Consider the following 19,801-nt stretch of genomic DNA (forward strand, 5'->3'; position numbering starts at 1 on the left):
CTGTTAAATCCTTTCTGATAGTCAAAACTGCAATGAGAACTTTATGATTTGAATTTATGTGTCATCCTTGCTTTGGTCCTGTTTTGAATTACTTAGTCATTATCCTACTTAAGTTTGTCTCAGAGGGTCAGAGTCAGGGGCTCCTAACTTCCTGTTTTGCTGTTATTGGGGTCGTCTTTATTCAATGTATGTGCTGTAAAGGAAGATGCACTGGTTGAGAGGCAGCCCAAGCTTCATACGTAATTTTGTTCCCACACTGAAGAGGAGGATGTTGGGTTCTTTATAAGTCTGTGTAATACCCATTCTTAGAGAAGTTTTCCACCAGGGGGCAGGTTGGAGCTGTCCGGCGCCCAATGCAGATGCTTTGAATGTACCTCTTTTCTAAATTCTCCTCTGTGCTCCAGGCTCCTTAATGAATATATTCAGAGATTTTGTAAAATCTCTCATCTTCAGACCTGCTTCTTCTTTTTGGACCATTTTGGTCAGTTTCATTGTGAGCTAAAGTGGGTGCGGGGCTGGAGGATGAGGGGCGGCCACTGAAATCCCATCTCTGAGGGTTCGGGTTGGAGGAGGAGGGGTGGGCACAGCCGGCAGAGGTAGGAAGCTCCCGGGTTTGACCCAGCCAGCTCAGCTACATAGCCAGGCACCATCATAACGCAACACAACACAACACAATACAACCCAGATACATAAAACAACGCCCCCATCCCCCACCTCTCACCCCCTCCCCCGACCTCTCCCCCACCTCCCAGCCCCACCCCCACCTCCCACCCCCATCCCCCACCTCCATGAAACAACAACAAAGTCCTTCCTGAGTTCTCTCAGGACACCTGAATTTCTGGGAATGAAATAGCAAATGTTTACTTAAAATGTGTCCTTAAAACCCACCACATCGTAGATTCGTAAGCATGAAAGTTTAGGGAGCAAAGGCGTGTCCTGTTCAAGATGGGGTGCTTTTGATGTCCCGAGACTAAGCCAGGGGCCCTGCGTTTCCTAAACCTCCTGAAGTGCTGACACTTCCCTGGATCTTGGAGTCCTGGGAGCAGCGTGGGGTGTGTGGGAAAGCACCCAGCAGGGGTTGATGCACGTGTGACGGAGCAGCAGGATGTGGCTCACGAGGCATCCCTGAGACGCGTGGGCTGCTGGGAAGGAAGGCCAGAGGCCTCCCCGGCAGGGGCACCCCAGGGCGTGGCGAGGTGCTCGCTCGCCCTCCAGGGTGCTCGGCTCTGCCATCCTGACATGGAGTCCTGCAACGTGGAACTGATTTTTGACCACGTGGGACACTTCGGCAGGTAGGGAGGCAGAAGAGGACATGGAGCCAGAGTGGGGTGGCACGTGATCGGGGCGCTGAGGTGTCTGTTTCTGTCGGTTGGGATGGGTTCCACAGCTTCTCAACCCCCTATTGAATGCATGCAGAAGTCTGGCCAATAACCCACGGACTGGCTTGTCCTTTTGGCCTCTGGCCACAGGGGGCGCTGGAGTCTGCTCGGACTTGGCAGGCACAGGCAGTAGCCTGCCCCTTTGGGACAGTTGGGACTTAGGGTGCTCTCTAGACCACACCAATGGGAAAAAAAAAACACGATTGGAAGGCACGGCCACAGGTATAGAAAAACTGCCAGCCCAATCGTGTTCTTTCCCAAAGTTCAAGATGAATCCCGATACGCACCCTAGTACGTTCTCCCTCTGGGTCTGGCAGGTTTTCTTGGCTGATAGTTAGCCTTTGTTTTCATATAGATACCCACTGTATGCATGTGTCCTTTAATTTGATGCTCACTGCAAAAGACACGTTGGAATCCTTGTTTGAACGACTGCGAAATGGAAGCTGTATGGTCAAGGACCCACAGCAGACTAACATAGGGATGAAGGGGTCAGCTCTCACATATGAACTATAATTGGCCTGAGTGTTTCATCGGGATTCCACCTCCCGATCTGTAAAATTGGGTTAATAATGTACCTTGGAGGTTTACAAAAAACTGTAGAAATACATGGTTAGAAGCGGTCTGCATATGCAGTCCTAGTTCTGGGAAGGTGACAGAAAGTTCCAGACCAGCCTCAACTATATAGGAAGACACCATTTATAAAAGGGTTGGGGGACTGGAGAGATGGATCAAGGGTTAAAAGCACTGGTTGCTCTTCCAGAAGACCTGGGTTCAATTCCCAGAACCCATGTGGCAGCCTCAGATCTTGGGATCCAACATGCGCATAGCATACAGACACTTATGTAGGCAGAATACCCATTCACATAAAATAAAGGTTAAAAAATTAAAAATGGTTTAAAAATAAAAAGAAAGCAAACAATAAAAGGAAAAGGTTTCCGGAGGTTTCTACAGACACTCATCTGCAAGGCAGATAGTTGGTAATAATATCTCATTTTCTCCTTGTGTTTAAGGAGCTAACTAAAGCAATCAGAGAAGTTAGTGTTTAGTTTCCGTTTGAAGCTAGAAATTACTCCATAGCCAGGCATGGTGACTGCTGTTTATAATCCCGGCACTCGGGAGACTGAGGCAGGAGACTGCTGAGGGCTCGAGGCCAGTCTGGCCTCCACAGTGAGTCCTAGACCAGTCTGGACTACAGAGGGAGCCATCGCTCCAGCCCCCTTCCTATTTTTCAAGCTAAGGTCTCTTAGGGAGTCTCTGGAGCTCGCTTAGAGGCTGGACGTGGCGGGGATAGCCTCAGGGATGCTTTGTTTACCCCAGCAACATTGATAAGAAAGGTTCTTGCTGGTTTCTCAGGTGGGAGCTGGGGGTCTGAGCTCATCCTCGTGCTTGTGGGGCAGACTTGGGAGGAACAGCTTTATTTGGCTCCCATATCTTGCTTGGGTCATAGTCCACTGAGGGAAGCCAAGAACTCAAGGCAGGAACCAAAAGACAGGAACTAAGTTAGAGTAGGGCCCATGGACCGGAGCTGCTCTCTGGCTTGTTTCCCATGGCTTGCTCAGCCTGCTTTCTTATATGCCCCCAGGACCACCTGCCCAGGGGTGGCACCGTCAACAGTGAGTAGGACCCTCCCACATCAGTCAAATTAAGAAAATTCACCATAGGTGTGCCTGCAGGCCAAAATGATGGCATTTTTTTCTCAGTCAAGACTTCCTGTTTTTCCATACGACGCACACTTGACTATACACTGCAGCCCTCTGAGTAAAAAACTTCACACCACCAGATTTGGAATGTGCTGCCTGTAACTTTAACCAATTTGCCTGCTGGCAGTGCTAAGCTCTCTGTGTTCTGCAGTTAGAGGCCTGGAGGCCACTGGCTTACAGGGCATCAGAATAGCTTCCCGCTGAGGACTTGGCGCGATGAGCAAACTTGCTGCTGACTTCCGGTCACACAGAGAGCTGGTTTAATTACCTCCGAGGGTAGCCGGTGACACTCGGCGTTCTAATTACTTGTTGAGAAGTAGAGATATTCTCATGTCAGGTTTGAAAAAAATAGTAAATATGAATTTTTCTTAAGTTAGGTCGGCTTTCTAATGAGTTGCCCGGCAAAGGTTGTTTGCTCAATAAATGAACTCGCTCGCACACTTGTATGTCGGAATGACTTAATGAGATGGGTGTGGAACTAAAACTTTAGTAAATGCGCACACACGCACGCACGCACGCACACGCACGCACGCACGCACACGCACGCATGCACGCACGCGAGAGAGAAGCACCTGTAATTATTTCCGTATTTACCTATCTATATGCATGTAAGTGTAGTGAGGTCATATCTGATGGAGACCCTTCATATTTACCCTAGCCCTTCCTTCTTTTTACAGGTTCCAGATAGCCCTGTATCTCATATGTGCCTACCAGAGCATCTCCTGTGGTATCCACTTCCTGTCTTCCGTGTTCATGTCGATTATCCCTGAACATGCGTGCAAGCCCCCAGGCACGGTGCGGAAGGCTGTTTTCCGCAACGTGTCTGCTTGGAGGTTGGAGGACATATTGGCCCTGCGGTCTCCAGAGCACAAAGACCACATTATGGTGGAGCTGCACGACGGTGAGATCTGGGAGCTCACCAGATGTAGCAGGACTTGGAGGGAGAACACGTCCCACTTGGGCTATGAGTACAGTGGCTATAAGCGGGACAGCCCTTGCTCCGATGGCTACATCTACGACCAAAGCAAATGGAGAAGTTCTGTGGTGGGAAGTTTCAACCTGGTCTGTGATCAGAAATGGTACGCGAACATGATCCAGCCCTTGTTTATATTCGCCATGCTGCTGGGAGCAATTACTTTTAGCTACCTTTCTGACAGGTAAAAAAAAAAAAAAGCAATATTTAGCCCTGTTGCATGGTGTAGGATTCAACTTTCTGTCTGGGTTTTCTGGGGTGAGGGTGGGGCAGAGCATTATGTCCTAGCCCCAGTTATTTTCACACTTCCTATCTAATGTGTGCCGTCTTGCTGATCCATCAATTAGGGATACAGAGTAACACAGTGGTCAGATGACCGACCGAGCAGCCCGCCTGGGCTTGGACACTGCTAGGACTGTCGATTAGCTGTGCTTGCTGGGGAAACAGGCTCATCTGTTTCGGAATGCTAGCTTACAAACTGATGCCCCACAAAATCCCTCATCCTGAAGCCTTCTTTTAAAGAGTAATACAGAAGAAAACACTTAGGACATATAGCCACTAGATGAATAATAATTATTCCTATATTTTTTTTCTTGACTTTTTTTAGACTTGATTTTAAAGACAGGTGGCCTTAGGCCATATTATTTATAAATATGACAATCTAATTAGCTGGCTCGTCATAGGCCCTTTGCACTTCCACAGCAAGAATGCCAAATACTGGTAGCTTATACACAAAAGGGATTTATTCCTCACTCCTAGCGTCTGGGAGATCTGAGATAAGAGAGGTCAGCAGGACTCATAGCTGCTGAGGCCTGCTCTCTGACTCCAAGATGGCGTGTTATTGCTGCAGCCTCCAGAGATTAATACAATCTTACTCAGAAGAAGGCATGGGGGTGGGGCTGGATAATTCTTCTGTCAATCTTGAACCCTATTGTAAGGGTTTAATTCCATCCAGGAGTTGGGGAGTCCTCACGACATGAACATCTTGGGTATTTGGGGGATTGTATTTCAACATTCATTTTGGAGTGCAGACCATCACATACTTCACGGAACAGCCACATTTTTTTTTCCTTTTTTTCGGAGCTGGGGACCGAACCCAGGGCCTTCCGCTTGCTAGGGAACAGCCACATTTTTAAGCATTCACATTAAAATAAACGCAGAACTCTAACATAGAACAAATTTTATCTCGGAGTAGACACAGACCACTTTTTTTTTTAAGCGCCTAGGCTAACACAAAGATGAACATGTTTTGTCCTCACAGCTGTGAGTTTTACAAGCATGTTTGGGGCACTGGGGACTCAGAGACAGCAAGCTTAGATCAGAATCCCTTGCCTCTAGGACACAGCTGTGAAATATGTCTGAAGGACTTTGTTCTGGTGGAGCCATCCTGTGTTGTATCATTGCAAATGCTCGCTCGTAGGTGCTGAGTGACGATGTTTTTCCCTGGCAGATGGGTGCCAAAATGATTATTTAAGCATTTTTTTTGTTGTTATTGAAATGTGCTCAGTGTATCTCCAGCCCTCGGTAAATGTGCTGAAATACCTTTTCTCTGTTCCTCCAGTGCGTGGAAACCTGTATCAGAGAGCAAAAGATGCTAACTCAAAGCAAATTGATTTCCTTCCTTTGTGCCTGGTGGACTCGAGGAAGGTTAGAATGTCAGGAAAGAAGCTAGAGAAAGGAAATGAATGACCAGATACAGAAGTAGGGCCAGCGCTGACTTTGTTTGAGGGGATGAAAGTGGTGTAGTGGTGTGAGGTGAGAAAGGCCAGCTGAAGTAAACGATGTAAACAGTTCAGGGTTGATAGGAAGCAGGAAAAGTAGGCAGGGAAAGGCAAAGATACATCTGGAAGCATTTTAAAACTAATGCGAGGGGTTGGGGATTTAGCTCAGTGGTAGAGCACTTGCCTAGCAAGCTCAAGGCCCTGGGTTCAGTCCCCAGCTCCGAAAAAAAGAAAAAAAAAAAACTAATGCAACAGAGGGATGAGTGTTCAGGGAGCAGGAAGTCTGGCATGCCTCTGTGCATGTGTGTGCGTGCATGTGTGTGCTTGTGTGTATATGCGTGTATGTGTGCATATGTGTGTGCATACATGTGTGCCTCTGTGCGTGTGCATGTGTGTTTGTGTGTGCGTGTGTGGGGGGGCTTGTGGCTTCAGGAGAGGGAGGGTTGGGACATTTGTCAGGAATGCCAGGAACTTCGGACTGGGCATTTTGGGGACCTTTTCTATTTGGAGGTTTTCCCAGTGGGTGGGGTTGGAGGAAGAGGGAGGAGGTAGAATCCTCTGGAGCATGTAGGGGAAGGGGGCAAGCTGGGGTTCCAGCTGAACAGATAGTTTGGACAAGTTAGCACTACCCCTGGGTTATGGAGATTACAGGATGGGCTGTTCACAGTTAACACTGCCTGTAGCCACGAAGATGTATGGAGTGGGTGACTAAGGACATGTAGGTGTGTAGAAGGTAATAGCATGTGGTGTCATCCATTTGTTACATCCATGGAGGAAGTAAATGCAGCATGACTAAAGCCCTTTTTGTCCTTGACACGTTATCATTGAGGGTGGATGAGACTGAGGAACGTAGGAGCTAGGAGGAAAAAAAAAGAGAGCCAGGTACATTAAGGTCTTGGAGGAGGTGGGTAGATGTAGGCTGTGCAGACAAGTGGTCAGGACAGGAAGCTGAGGGGCCCCCTCTTTGATGGTCTGTGGCCATTCAGAGATGCTGTTCTCCTGCAGAGAGAGAGAGAGGACACTGGTGTAGCAGAAGGGCTTCATCAGCAATAGTTAAAAATAGTTTCTGGGGGCTGGGGATTTAGTTCAGTGGTAGAGCACTTACCTAGGAAGCGCAAGGCCCTGGGTTCGGTCCCCAGCTCCGAAAAAAAGAACCAAAAAAAAAAGTTTCTGGTGGTGTTCTTGTCTCAGATAGGGTGGGGAAGCACCCATGGGTGTGGCCAGCAGTCCCTACTGATGTGTGTGGAAGCTGAGAAGCCTAAGGGAGACCTTGCAGGATAGGTTAGGTCAACTTGACATAAGCTAGAATTATCTGAAAGGAGAGAACCTTAATTGAGAAATGCCTCTACAAGATCTATGGGGCCTTTTCTTAGTGATTGACAGCAGGAGAGCCCAGCCCACTGTGGGCAGTACCATCCTTGGCCATATGGTCCTGGGTACAGTAAGAAAGCAGGCTGTGCAAGTCATGGGGAAGCAAGCCAGGGAGCAGCACCCCTCCATGGCCTCTGCATCAGCTCCTGCTTCAGGTTCCCGCCCTGCTGGAGCTCCTGTCCTGGCTTCCTTCACTGATAGACGACAATGTGGAAGTGTGATCCAAAAGAACCCTTTCCTCCCCAACTTGCTTTTTCATCATGACATTTAATTGAATCAATAGAAACCCTAACTAAGACAAGTTGGTATCAGGACTGTTGGTATCAGGACTGTGAGATATCGCTATGACCCACTTGACCATGCTGTTTTGGGGAAGATTATGGAAGGACTTTGGAACTTTATGCAAGAGAAGCCATCGAGTGTTCAGCGCTTGACGAGCTGTTCTCTAGGAGCTTGGAAGATAAGAATGTTGTGTGATGGAGGTGGGGCTTGTGAAGTTTAAAGACTACGTTGGAATTCACAACAGAGGAATCTTGTGTGGCTGAGAAGCACTTAAAGAAATGTTCAACATCCTTAGTCAGGGAAATGCAAACCAAAATAACCCCGAGATTCCACCTCACACCAGTCAGAATGGCTAAGATCAAAAACTCAGGTGACAGCAGATGCTGGCGAGGATGTGGAGAAAGAGGAACACTCCTCCATTATTGGTGGGATTGCAGACTGGTACAGCCACTCTTGAAATCAGTCTGAAGATTCCACAGAAAATTGGAAATAGATTTACCTGAAGTCCCAGCTATACGACTCTTGGGCATATACCCAAAAGATGCCCCACCATGCCACAGGATATGTGTTCCACTATATTCATAGTGACCTTATCTGTGATACCCAGAAGCTGGAAACAACCCAGATGTCCCTCAACTGAAGAATGGATACAGAAAAACATGGTTCATTTACACAATGGAATACTACTCAGCTATTAAGAGCGAGGACATCATGAATTTTACAGGCAAATGGATGGAACTAGAAAGTATCATCCTGAATGAGGTAACTCAGATCCAAAAGGACATGCATGGTCTGTACTCACTAATAAGTGGATATTAGCCAAAAAAGAACAGGATACCTACGATACAATCCATAGAACTCAAGAAGGTTAACAAGCAGAAGAGACCAAGAGAGGATGCTTTAATCCCACTTGGGAAGGAGTAGAAAGTAATCACAGGAGGCAGAGGGAGGGAGGGACCTGGGGGTGAGAGAGGAGGGGGAGGGGAAAGGGGGATCAGGTATGGGGGGCATGCAGGAGAGAAGCCCTGAGGGCCAGCAGAATGAATGGAAATAGACAACCTTGATGGGGGACAGGGGACCCTCTAGAAAGTACCAGAGACCTGGGAGGTGAGAGACTCTCAGGACTCAAAGGGAGGGATCTTAGATGAAATGCCCAACAGTGGGGAGAGGGAACTTGTAGAGCCCACCTCCAGGAGAAAGACGGGGCATCAAGTGGAGGGATGGGGTTGCCATTCCACAGTCAAAAACTCTGACCCAGAATTGTTCCTGTTTGAAAGAACTGCAGGGACAAAACTGGAGAAGAGCCTGAGGGAAAGGCAGTCCAGTGACAGCCCAACTTAGAGTCCAGGTCAAGGGGAGGCTCCAATGCCTGACACTATTACTGATGCTATGGTGTGCTTACAGACAAGAGCCTAGCATGGCTGTCCTCTGAGAGGCCCAACAATAGCTGACCGAGACTAACACAGATACTTATAACCATTGGACTGAAGTCGGGGACCCCTGTGGTTGAATTAGGGAAAGGCTGGAGGAAGCTGAGGAGGAAGGTGACCCCATAGGAAGACCGCCAGTCTCAACTTACCTGGACCCCTGAGATCTCTCAGCCACTGAGCCACCAACCAGGCAGCATACATGAGCTGGTTCGAGGCCCCGACATGTACAGCAGACGACTGCCTGGTCTGGCCTCAGTGGGAGAAGACTTGCCTAGCCCTCAAGAGATTTGAGGCTCCAGGGAGTGAGGAGGCCTGGCCGGGGGTTAAGGAAGGGGACATCCTCTTGGAGACAGTGGGGAGGAGGAATGGGATGAGGAACTGTGGGAGGGCAGCCTGGAAGGGGGGTAACAATTGGACTATAAAAAAATAAAAGTAATAAAAAAAGGACTCTGTTGGGCTGTTTATTATTTTGAATTAAGATGCTGTGGTTCTGGTTAGCTGGAGTGATTAGCAAGACACTAGAACCACTAAAATGAAATCTTGGCATTGCTGGAAATCTTGATGTTGGTCGGCTGGGACTAAGAATTCAGCAGTAGTTAAAAAAGAGGCCAGCATCATAGAGGTGAAATCTTCTGGGAAGTGTTTCTTGAAAGTCAGTGCACACGAGCTATGCACTTGGGCATATACCCAAAAGATGCCCCATCATGCCACAGGGGCACATGTTCCACTCTGTTCATAGTGGCCAAGGTTGTGCCTCGTGCAGCTGGACTTGGTGATGTGTGAGAGTCACCCAGGTGGTACCGGTTTTGAAGGCATGAAGGGGTCACGAAGAACAGCCAAGATTTGGAACCCTGAGAGGCCATGGAGGCCATTGGTGAAGGTGCAGCTGCAGATGTAGATGAAGGCCCAGGACTGAAGGGGTCACACAAAGGATTTGAGGCTTGGCACCATGAAGAGAGCCCATGAGAGGCTGGTGGTAAAAGTGCAGCCCGGTTGCGGCAGAAGACCCCAGCATCTTGGAGAAGCCAGTACCACAGGAAGACCAACCAAGAACGGCAGCAGCACCAGAATGGAGGCAGCCAGACCCTAGAAGACAAACTTCTAGGGAAGTTTGCAGAGGGAAGAACCAGAGGCAGTGACCCAGCAGAAGATTGAGAGTGAATCCCAGGTTCTCGGACATTTGAGTCACTTACATGGTTCAAGCTTGGTTTCATGTTGATTTGATTGTGACTGCGCCCTGGTTCTTCCCACAGCCGAGAAACTTGAAGACTGTGTGACTCTTTAAAAACTTGGAATACTTTATATTGTGATGTTCATAGGAGTGTGAGATCTTGGGGATAAACAAGAAAGGAAAGGTTGTGGCTTAGCGATTTGTTTGTGTGTCAAGTTGACAAGAGGTCAGTTGTCCTGGCTAGTTTTATGTCGATTTGAATTAGGAGGGAAGATGCCTCCATAAGATCTGGCTATAGGGCATTGTTTTAAATTAGTGACTGATTTGGGAGGACCCAGCTCGTTGTGAGTGGTGCCATCCCTGGGCTGATGGTCCTGGGTTCTATGAGAAGGCAGGCTGAGCAAGCCGTAAGGAGAAAGCCAGCAAGCAGCATCCCTCCATGGCTTCTGTATCAGCTCTCGCCTCCAGGTTCCTGTTCTGTTTGGGTTCCTGTTTTGACTTCCTTTGGTGATGAATAGTGATGTGATCCACATTGGCCTAAGTTAAATAAACCCTTTCCCCCCAAACTAGCTTAGTCACAGTGTTTTGCCACAGTAATAGCAGTCCTAACTAAGACAGAGACTGAAGCGTGACAGTTTCCCATGTCCTTATGTGTTTGTTTTTCCTTTTCGGTCCCAATTAAACCTATTGTCTAGAACACATCCATATTTATATCCCACTCCTTAAAACCATTTGTCAAAGATCACTCACAGGGGGACATATATTTTCAAATCATATATATGTCAAGGATTTTATATCCAAAATATACATAACTTTTGGGGGTGGTGGTGAGATAGGATTTCTCTACATAGCCCTGACTATCCTGGAATTTATTTATGAAGACTAAGTTGACTTTGAACTCACAAAGATCCCCATGCCTCTGCCTCCCAATTACTGGGATTAAACGTATGTGCCACCACACTTGGAAAATATAGATAACTTAAAATTCAGCATTAAAAAACAAATTAATTTAAAAGCACATAAGAGACTCTGATCAATAGTTCTCAAATAGTAAGTACAGATAGCACAGATGGCCCCTAGACACTTGAAAAGGTTTTCAGCATCATGAGAATTAAAAAAAAATGTAACTTAGGGCCATGGTGAGACAGTGGTTCATTCTCACTGGGATGGTTATAGATAACCAGCAGGTACTGGTAAGGATGTGGAAAAACTGTGACTGTCATTACTAGTGAGGTGGTAAAACCAAGGAAGCCATCTTGGATAAAAGCCTAGCAACAAACAAACAACAAAACAAAATGAACAAAAGCAACAACAACAACAACAACAACAACAACAACAACACATGGAGTGAATAAACCCAGGAAAATTAAAAACAAGTTCTCACAAAACCTGTTCACAAATGCTTAGAGCAGCGTTAACAGAAGCCAAATGTGTGCTCACTGAAAAAACCTGGAGGAATATTACTCAGCCATGAAAAAGGAGTCGTGCTGTGACAGGTGACTCATGAGACCAGGAGGCCAAGTAAAAGACGGCAGACCAAAGACTTACTCCATTTATATGAAGTTTCCCAAACAGGTAAATGCGAGAGAAAACTGATTGGTGGTTTCCAGAAGCTAGGAGGCCAGGGAGTGGGAGTGTCTCCTAAGTTCTGTTCCTCCAGGGAGTTGATGTATATATAGGTCTCAGAATAAGACAGAAACTGTGGTCACACAGCCCCGTGAATCGACCAAGGCCACAGAGGCGTTTAGCTGACAAGGCTTTGTTTTAAGGCACTGGGGTTGTATGAAAGCGGCAGGAATGCTATTTGGTTTGGTTTTCTCCAAAGAAGTCCCTCTCTCAATGACGATGCTACACAGGAGCAGAAGGTAGCAAGACATCAGTTTGGTTTTGAGAGATTTATTAATTTTTACTTTACGTGTGTGCGTGTTTTGCCTGCGTGAATGTGCACACACCACGTGCATGCCTGTTGCCCACAGAGGCCAGAAGAGGGCGTCAGGCCCCCTTAAACCCGAGTTAACAGACAACCGTGAGCCACCAAGAGCATCCTGGGAAACGAATCCGGTTTCTGCCCCAGCAGCCAGCACTCTTAATCGGGGAGTCATCTCTCAGGTCCCGGGGTTCAGTTTTTAAAGGGGTAACAAGAACTGCCACTGCCTTGGTTGCTAGCAGAGAAAATAAGCAAACGGAGGGGAGGGCTAGGAAGGCATCTCCTTCTCCTCCCTCCGTCCTGGGGGAGGGTGGTGGTGGTCCAGTGCTCTGAGCGCGTCAGCTTAGCCGAGGGCCCCCACACTGAAGGCCTGGTCTCCTGAAGATGTGTAAACTCGCGATTTGTTCAAAATGCATGAATGTCTGAAATCACATACGTGACGTCGAATGGTTTGTCCTATAAGAACTGGACAGGCCCCAGAGTCTGTCCCGCCCTCCCCTCCCGTCCTCCTTCTTTTTCAGATTTGGAAGGCGAGTGGCCCTGTGGTGCACGACCATCGGTGTGTTCTTCTTTGGAATAGGTTCCATCTTCATATTTGACTATTTCAGCTTCATGGCTGCACGCTTCTTCCTTGTGATGGTGAGTCGTGCACACTGCGCCTTCAGTTTAACGCCATTAGTTTGGTTTCGGTTTCGGTTTGCCTTTCCCCTGTTTAGAATCTACCGAAGAGACCGTGGGCTGACCAACCTTTGTCGATCGCAGAAGACTTTCTGTGAATATCAGTACCTGTGTTTACAGTGGTGAAAAGATTGCTTGCTGCCCACTAATCTTCTGTCTGGTTCTGCCTGGCGCACGGCCTGTATCCTGCAGTTAGGAAAGCATTCTTTCGGGGTTGGGGATTTAGCTCAGTGGTAGAGCGCTTGCCTAGCAAGCACAAGGCTCTGGGTTCGGTCCCCAGCTCCGAAAAAAAAAAAAAAAAAAAAAAAAAAAAAAGAAAAGGAAAGCATTCTTTCGTTCCCGAGTGAGTGGTTCTATCAGTCCAGTCAGGACCTGTACGCACACACCCGGCAGGTAAAGGGTTAAATACTGTTATCATGACTTTGCAGAATGAGGAGGAGACTGAAAACCTGTGTGGATTATAGGGCGCAGGGGAGAGCGGTGGATCAGTGGTGGGTGTGAATACCAACTTTCCCCCCTTTGAGCACAGGTTAGCCCCTTTGAGCCATAGTTTATAGTCTACACACTTCAGACAACCACACCTGTCTGGATTGCCAGTGGGTTCAGTGGGACGGAGTGTGAGCTCCCGCAGAGACAGAAACTCACACAGAGCAACGTCAATGAGAGCAATACTTTTATTCAGTCCGGGACCCAAGCGGAGGGAATGGTGCCGCCCACTTTTAGGCTGGGTCTTCCCACCTCAGTGAACATAATCAAGACTTAATCAATGGGCCTTCTGGCAAACCAACCTGTTCTAGAACGTGTCCCTTATTGAGACTCTTCCCAAGTGACTCAAGACCCTGTCAAGTTGGGGAGGAAAGGGTTACACTTCCACATAGCTGTTCATCACCACAGGAAGTCAGGACAGGAACTCAAGCAGGGCAGGCACCCGGAGACAGGATCTGATGCAGAGGACATGGAGGGTGCTGCGTACCACCTTCCTTCCCATGGCTTGCTGAGCCTGTTTTCTTTTTATTCTGGGAATTGAACTCAGGACCGCCGGAAGATCAGTCAGTGCTCTTAAGCCCTGAGCCATCTCTAGCCCCTGAGCCTGATTTCTTATAGAACCCAGGACCACCAGCCTAGGGATGGCTCCACCCACCATGGGCTGGGCCCTCCCACTTTGATCACCCATTGAGAAAATAACTCACAGCTGGATCTCATGGAGGATTTTCCTCAACTTCCTCTCTGATGACTCTGGCTTATGTCAGACTGACACAAACCAGCCAGTATGCTCACAAACCCATTAAGTTTACTATTTTTGCCATAAGAAAAACTAATCTCTATAACCACTCCTCAAGTGATAATTTGTTACGGTTTTATTTAATTTTTGATACGGAGTCTTTCTATGCAGCCCTAGCTGGCCTTGAACCCACAGAGATCTGCCTCTCTCTACCCCCCAACCCCCAAGGCTAGGATGAAAGGCATGTGACACCATAACTACCTAGAACCTATCATTTGATTTGATTTTTGTTTATTCCAACTGGACATACTGTTTTTATAATCTGAGTTTTTGCTAAATTAAAGTTAGGCACATTTTAGTCAGTGGTGATAGTGAAGTATACACACACACACACACACACACACACACACACACACTTAGCACTGGACAGGAAGATTGGAAGTTGGAGGCTAGCCTGGGCTATAACAATAATAGCAAAACAACATTATTTTCAAAATAAAAAAAATTACCCAATTTCTATTGAGGTAAGTTGTATCTCACAAAGATTGTTATTTCTGAAACCAAAACTCTTTGGCCATTAAGTGATCATTCGTCCTTCCTCTTCTCTCTAGCCCCTCATAAGCAGGGCACTTTGTATGTTCAGGACTAGCTACAGTATAACTTAATCGTTTGCAATTCTCTTATTTCACGTTGTGAACAGTTAATCCACCTTTGTTTTTCTTGTTGTTGTTGTTTGCTTGCTTGCTTGCTCTTTGTTTTTAGAGACAGGATTTCTCTGTGTAGCCCTGGCTGTCCTAGAACTCACTCTGTAGGTCAGAGGCAGAATTGCCAAATCTTGAAATATTTTAATTTTTTGAGGACTTGTCATAGTGCTTCCTACAGAGGCCATGCCATTTTACATTCCTACTGATGGCACACAAGCACTCCAATTTTCTACAACTCCCAACATTTGCTTTCTGTTATTTTTTTTTCTTTTAGCAGATGTCTTTGAAAAATGTTTTTATTTTATGTCTATGGTGTCTTGCCTATGTAAGTCTGTGTACCACATGAGTGCAATACCCACAGAGGCCAGAAGAGGGCACTAGAGCCCATCAAACTGGAGTTAACAGACGGGATTCTGGAGTGTGGGTCCTGCCATGTAGACTCAGGTAGTCAAACCCCAGGCCTCTGAAAGAGATTATAGTGCTCCCAACTCCTGGGCTGTCTCTCCAGCGCCTAGCCCTACCTTAATAGATGTGAGGTGGAATGTCACCACAGATCTGATCTGTACCTACGTAACAGTGATGTTGATAACTTTTGTATAGTGCCTACTTAAATGATTTGTTCAGTTCTGAACCGAGTTGGATTTTCTTTCTGTTTTGTTTTGCTTTAGGAGTTCTCTGTATAATCCTCTGCCCCCCAAAAATGGGATTCATACACATTTGCTCTAATTCTAAAGGTGGTCTTTATACTCTATTGCTAGAATTTTAAAGCACAGAATGGTTGATCAAATCCAATCTGTTTATTTTTGTTGTTGCCTGTTAAAATAAGGTTTTAACAGAGTCTACCTTTTCTCCCATTAATCTCCATAGAGCCCTGACGCTAACAGACAAGTCAGATGTAGTGATGTCATTTAGATACAAAGACATGTGCTTTCAGAAGAAACCAAGAATATTCTCCTATAATGGAACTTTATTATAAATTAAGCCAAGTGCCATCTAATTCTTTTATCATAAATAGTCTGTGAAGTTTGCAACCCAGGTAGGGAGGGTAGAGGAAGATAAAAAGGATCTGCTTAAAGGCGAAAGGTTATTTCTTACTGAAATGCATTTGCAGGGAGCTCAGAGCCCTCATTTGTAGCTGCACCATCATTGGGAGACTCCCTGCCTTTGTCTTGCAGACCTCAAGTGGCTATTTTGTGGTGGTCTTTGTCTACGTGATGGAATTCATCGGCAGGGAGTCCCGCACGTGGGCATCCATGCATCTGAACACCTTTTTTGCTATTGGAACAATGTTGGTGGCTTTGGTAAGCTATTTGGTGAAAACGTGGTGGCTTTACCAGATCATCCTGTGGACGGTGACCGCCCCCTTCATTCTGTGCTGTTGGATGCTTCCAGAGACTCCCTTTTGGCTTCTCTCAGAAGGAAGATACAAGGAAGCACAAGGCGTAGTGGACGCCATGGCTGTGTGGAATAAGTCCAGCTCCTGTGACCTGATAGAACTCTTGTCACTAGATGTGACTAGGTCCCATGATAAAAGCCACAAGGGTGCTGGGAAGCCCAGCCTAGGAGATCTGTTTCGTAACCCGGATATCGCAAAAATGACCCTCATCGTTTGGTTGGATTGGTTCACGGTAAATTTGGGATACTACGTGTTTGCCATGGAAGCTGTTCGGAGAAAAGAACACGAACACCTATACTACCTCCTAGTGGGTAAGCGCAAATACGTGTTTGCCTAGGGCCCTTGAGGTCAAGTGTCTGCCATGTTTGAATATCTGTGAAAGCTGGGGACAGCATTGGTGACTGTGACCTTAGTGCTATAATAGGACGTGTGTCATGTTTGTCTGCAAAAAGGACAAGAGTTACAAGGGCTGCCTACTTCTCCTCCACCTCTTCCCCCTCCTCCTCTCCCCCCTCCTCCTTCCTCCCCATTTTCCTTGCTTCCTCCCTTCCTCAATTCCTAACCCATAGTTAACTCCCAGTGGGTGTTCCTTGTTCATACTCAGCTCTCTCTCTCTCTGTGTTTGCACATAAATGTCCCATGGCATGAATGGGACCTTTCGTGACACACTGTTCTGGGTGAAATGATTTCCTTTTGATATAACGTGCCTTAAGGTGTAACAATGTGTAAAAATAACAACACACCAGATGTCCTTAATATGTAGAACTAACTTTGTTACATGCAATTCTTATTCATTCCTTTTAAAAATGCATTCATTTATGTCTGTAAGGACACTGTCGATCTCTTCAGACACACCCGAAGGGGGGGGGCATCAGATCCCATTACAGGTGGTTGTGAGCCACCATGTGGTTGCTGGGATTTGAACTCAGGACCTTTGGAAGAGCAGTCAGTGCTCTGAACCGCTGAGCCACCTCTCCAGCCCCTACTGTAGCTGTTATGAACATTGTTCTGTTTGTTTAAATAAAAGTTAGAATGACTTTAGATCAAGCAGATTGTACCTCCCAGGATGACCAACTTTGAGCCGAGCGGGCAGGCTGAGGAGATGCAGGTAGATGGTGGGAGTTTGTATTCCTCTGTCTGGTCTGAGGTTGTTGTTCCTGTGTGCACTGTTGCGTTTTATATTACCCTCAGCCAGATCTTGTTCTTGCATAATTTTGAAGTTACGACTTTAGTTTGAAACTTCCTACTTTATTTTTATCAAAACAGTTAAATCCCGCTTCTTACCTTTAGAAGTCTATTATGCTGCAAAATAATAGTTTTGAAGTGGGGGATAGCCGTGTTTAAGATATAGAGGAGGTGGGCTGGAGAGATGGCTCAGCCGTTAAAGGCTAGGCTCACAACCAAATATATAAGATATAGAGGAGGTGTCTTGGCCTTTCTCGTGATTGGCTGTAATGCTGATGTCCTTTTAGAAGGAGGGGGTTGTCGAAGTGGGTCTGTCTATGGGGGTCTGCTTTGTCTGGTACTCATAACTACGTGAAACTTGGCGTCACGCTACTATTATGATTAGAGACGGGTGGCAGAAATCGGGGTGGTGAAATGCGGTTGGCTTGGTGGTGGTAGTGGGGCTCTTACATAAACTATGGCCAAGCACAAGAAACCCTGTATTCTGCCCTTGATTCATTCACCCAAGAGGCCAGACCTCTATGCATCCTGATGCACCCTGCTGGGTCCTAGTAAGCTCCACTCCCAGGACCCTGTAACGGTTCCGGTGGATTCTGCCAGACGAGAGGCCTCAGAGAAAACCCCGGGTCATTCCAGTGAGTTAAAGTACAGCGAATCTCACCGAGGCTCAGCTAGTCCTCCCCGCCCGCCCCCGCAGGTGCGGGGGAAGCATGGAGCCGGCTTGCTGGCCCCTCCTGGGAGGTGAGCCGCTGCGCGGGGGTTGTCGGCGTGTCTGGGCAGCAGTCTCATAGCAGGCTCTCTGGGCCAATGACAGGTGCTGTGGAGATCCCCGCCTATGTCTTCCTGTGCATCTGGATGCAGAGGGTGGGAAGGAGGAAGACTATGCTCACCTTCCTCTTAATGTCCTCCTTCATCTGCGTGGTTTACGTGGTGATACCCTCGGTGAGTTGGTGTGTTTTCTTTGTGGAATGGCTGTGGCGGGTTCGTGGAAAGACTTTTAGTGTCTTTCAGTATGAAGACCAATTCAGAGTTTATAGATAATATTTAAAGGTGTCCTCTTCCTCTTCCTCCCTCTTCTTCCTCTTTCTTCCCCCTTTTCTCCCTCCTCTTCCTCCCCTCCTCCCCCTCCTCCTCTCCTTACTCCTCCCCCTCCTCCTCCTCCTCTTCCTCCTCTTCCTCTTCCTCCTCCTTTTCCTCCTCCTCCTCCTTCTCCTCTCTTCTTCTTCCTCCTCCTCCCCCCTTGTTCTTGTTCCTCCTCCCCCCTCCTCCTCCCCCCTCCTCCTCCCCCTCCTCCTCTTCCTCCTCCTCCTGCTCCTCCTCCTGCTCCTCCTCCTCCTGCTCCTCCTCCTCCCCCTCCTCCTCCTGCTCCTCCTCCTCCCCCTCCTCCTCCTCCTCCCCCCTCCTCCTCCCCCTCCTCCTCCTCCTCCCCCCTCCTCCTCCTCCTCCTCCTCCTCCTCCCTGCTAAAGATGGTACATGTTATATTTTAGAAAGGCAACACTTTCCTGTGAGGGAAGTTGATCACATCTGCCCGTGGTTCTGGAACTTCGTTTCTTTGAACCAGGATTTCACGTAGCCCCACTTGGTCTCAAAGTCATTACACAGTCAAGGGTTACCTTGAACTTCCTGTCCTCCTGCCCCTACTGCCCCGTAAGCATCGGGGTTACAGGGTTACACCCTCAGGCTCAGTTCAGCTGCTGCGTGAGACTGAACCTCAGGGGCTTCCTGCGTGCCAAGGAAACACTAACCACTGAGCCACGTCACCTCCAGCCCCCGCATGGAAATTACTCACTGAGCACGGACTGATCCAACCAGGACTGTGTGGCATGTAACCAAGACAAGTAAATCAATGACATTAGTAACAATAATGATGATGATGATGATGATGATGATGATGATGGTGATAATAATAATAGTAATGATCAGACAGGGGAGGAGAGTGACTACATGTTTGTGTGAAGTGAGAATTAGAGGGAGGGAGGAAGGGTCTAGGGGGATGCATCTCTCAGGGGTGACGCACAGTGAGTGTGAAGAAAACTGGAGGATGTCACGCAGCTGTGTGAGGGAGCTGACACACGACTCCATTCAGCTCTGAGGTTTATGAGAACGGATCCTCGGTGCCGTAATCGGGCCTCAGGGTGGGAGCTGAGGCATTAGACTGCGCAGCATAATGTGGAGTTCTAAACATGAAGGGACCTTAAAGGGAAGGAGAGGACCATCATCCACTGTAAGAGTGAGAGGGGCAGGGAGGGAGGGAGACAGTGGCCGTGAGAGGGGTGGCCTGGGAGGGAGGGGTGAGCCTCCTCAGAGAACAGCACTCTTCAGAGCGCTTCACGGAGCCACACCAACACCCTTCTAGAAACCTCTGGACTAACCTCCTGAATAAAGAAAAACCTGACGTTTAGAACCTCTGTGCAGGGGTAGCATAGAGGGGTAACAGGGCTTCACATCACGTGGCTTAGCTCAGCATAGTATTGTGACGGAGAGCACGGGGGAGCAAGTGTCATGGACTGAGCTGTCAGCCGTAAGCTGTAAGGCTAAAATTAACTCCGTCCAGAGAGAGACGCAGGGATGGGGGTGTGTGGCTCTGTTTGGGCTGTGGGATCCAGCCTCAAGGTATAGGCTAAACCTGAAGAGAGGAGTCATGAGGACATTTGAATAATA

The 19,801-nt window shown here is 47.6% G+C and overlaps 1 protein-coding gene across 2 annotated transcripts in view; it reads left to right on the forward strand.

Moving 5' to 3' along the window:
• The first annotated feature begins 1,094 nt into the window (after window positions 1-1,094).
• Slc22a16 (solute carrier family 22 member 16) overlaps window positions 1,095-19,801 on the forward strand; it is a 120,401-nt gene continuing 101,694 nt past the window's right edge. The window contains exons 1-5 of one of the 2 annotated variants that reach the window (XM_039099170.2): window positions 1,095-1,292; window positions 3,757-4,236; window positions 12,476-12,593; window positions 15,734-16,265; window positions 17,954-18,081. In XM_039099170.2, coding sequence (XP_038955098.1) covers window positions 1,240-1,292; window positions 3,757-4,236; window positions 12,476-12,593; window positions 15,734-16,265; window positions 17,954-18,081 — 1,311 coding nt within the window. In that variant the 5' untranslated portion in view covers window positions 1,095-1,239. The remainder of the gene's footprint in view (window positions 1,293-3,756; window positions 4,237-12,475; window positions 12,594-15,733; window positions 16,266-17,953; window positions 18,082-19,801) is intronic. The other variant, XM_063279637.1, reaches the window with a different exon arrangement.

Source organism: Rattus norvegicus, chromosome 20 (genome assembly GCF_036323735.1).
Source record: "Rattus norvegicus strain BN/NHsdMcwi chromosome 20, GRCr8, whole genome shotgun sequence".
NCBI classification, from domain to species: domain Eukaryota; kingdom Metazoa; phylum Chordata; class Mammalia; order Rodentia; family Muridae; genus Rattus; species Rattus norvegicus.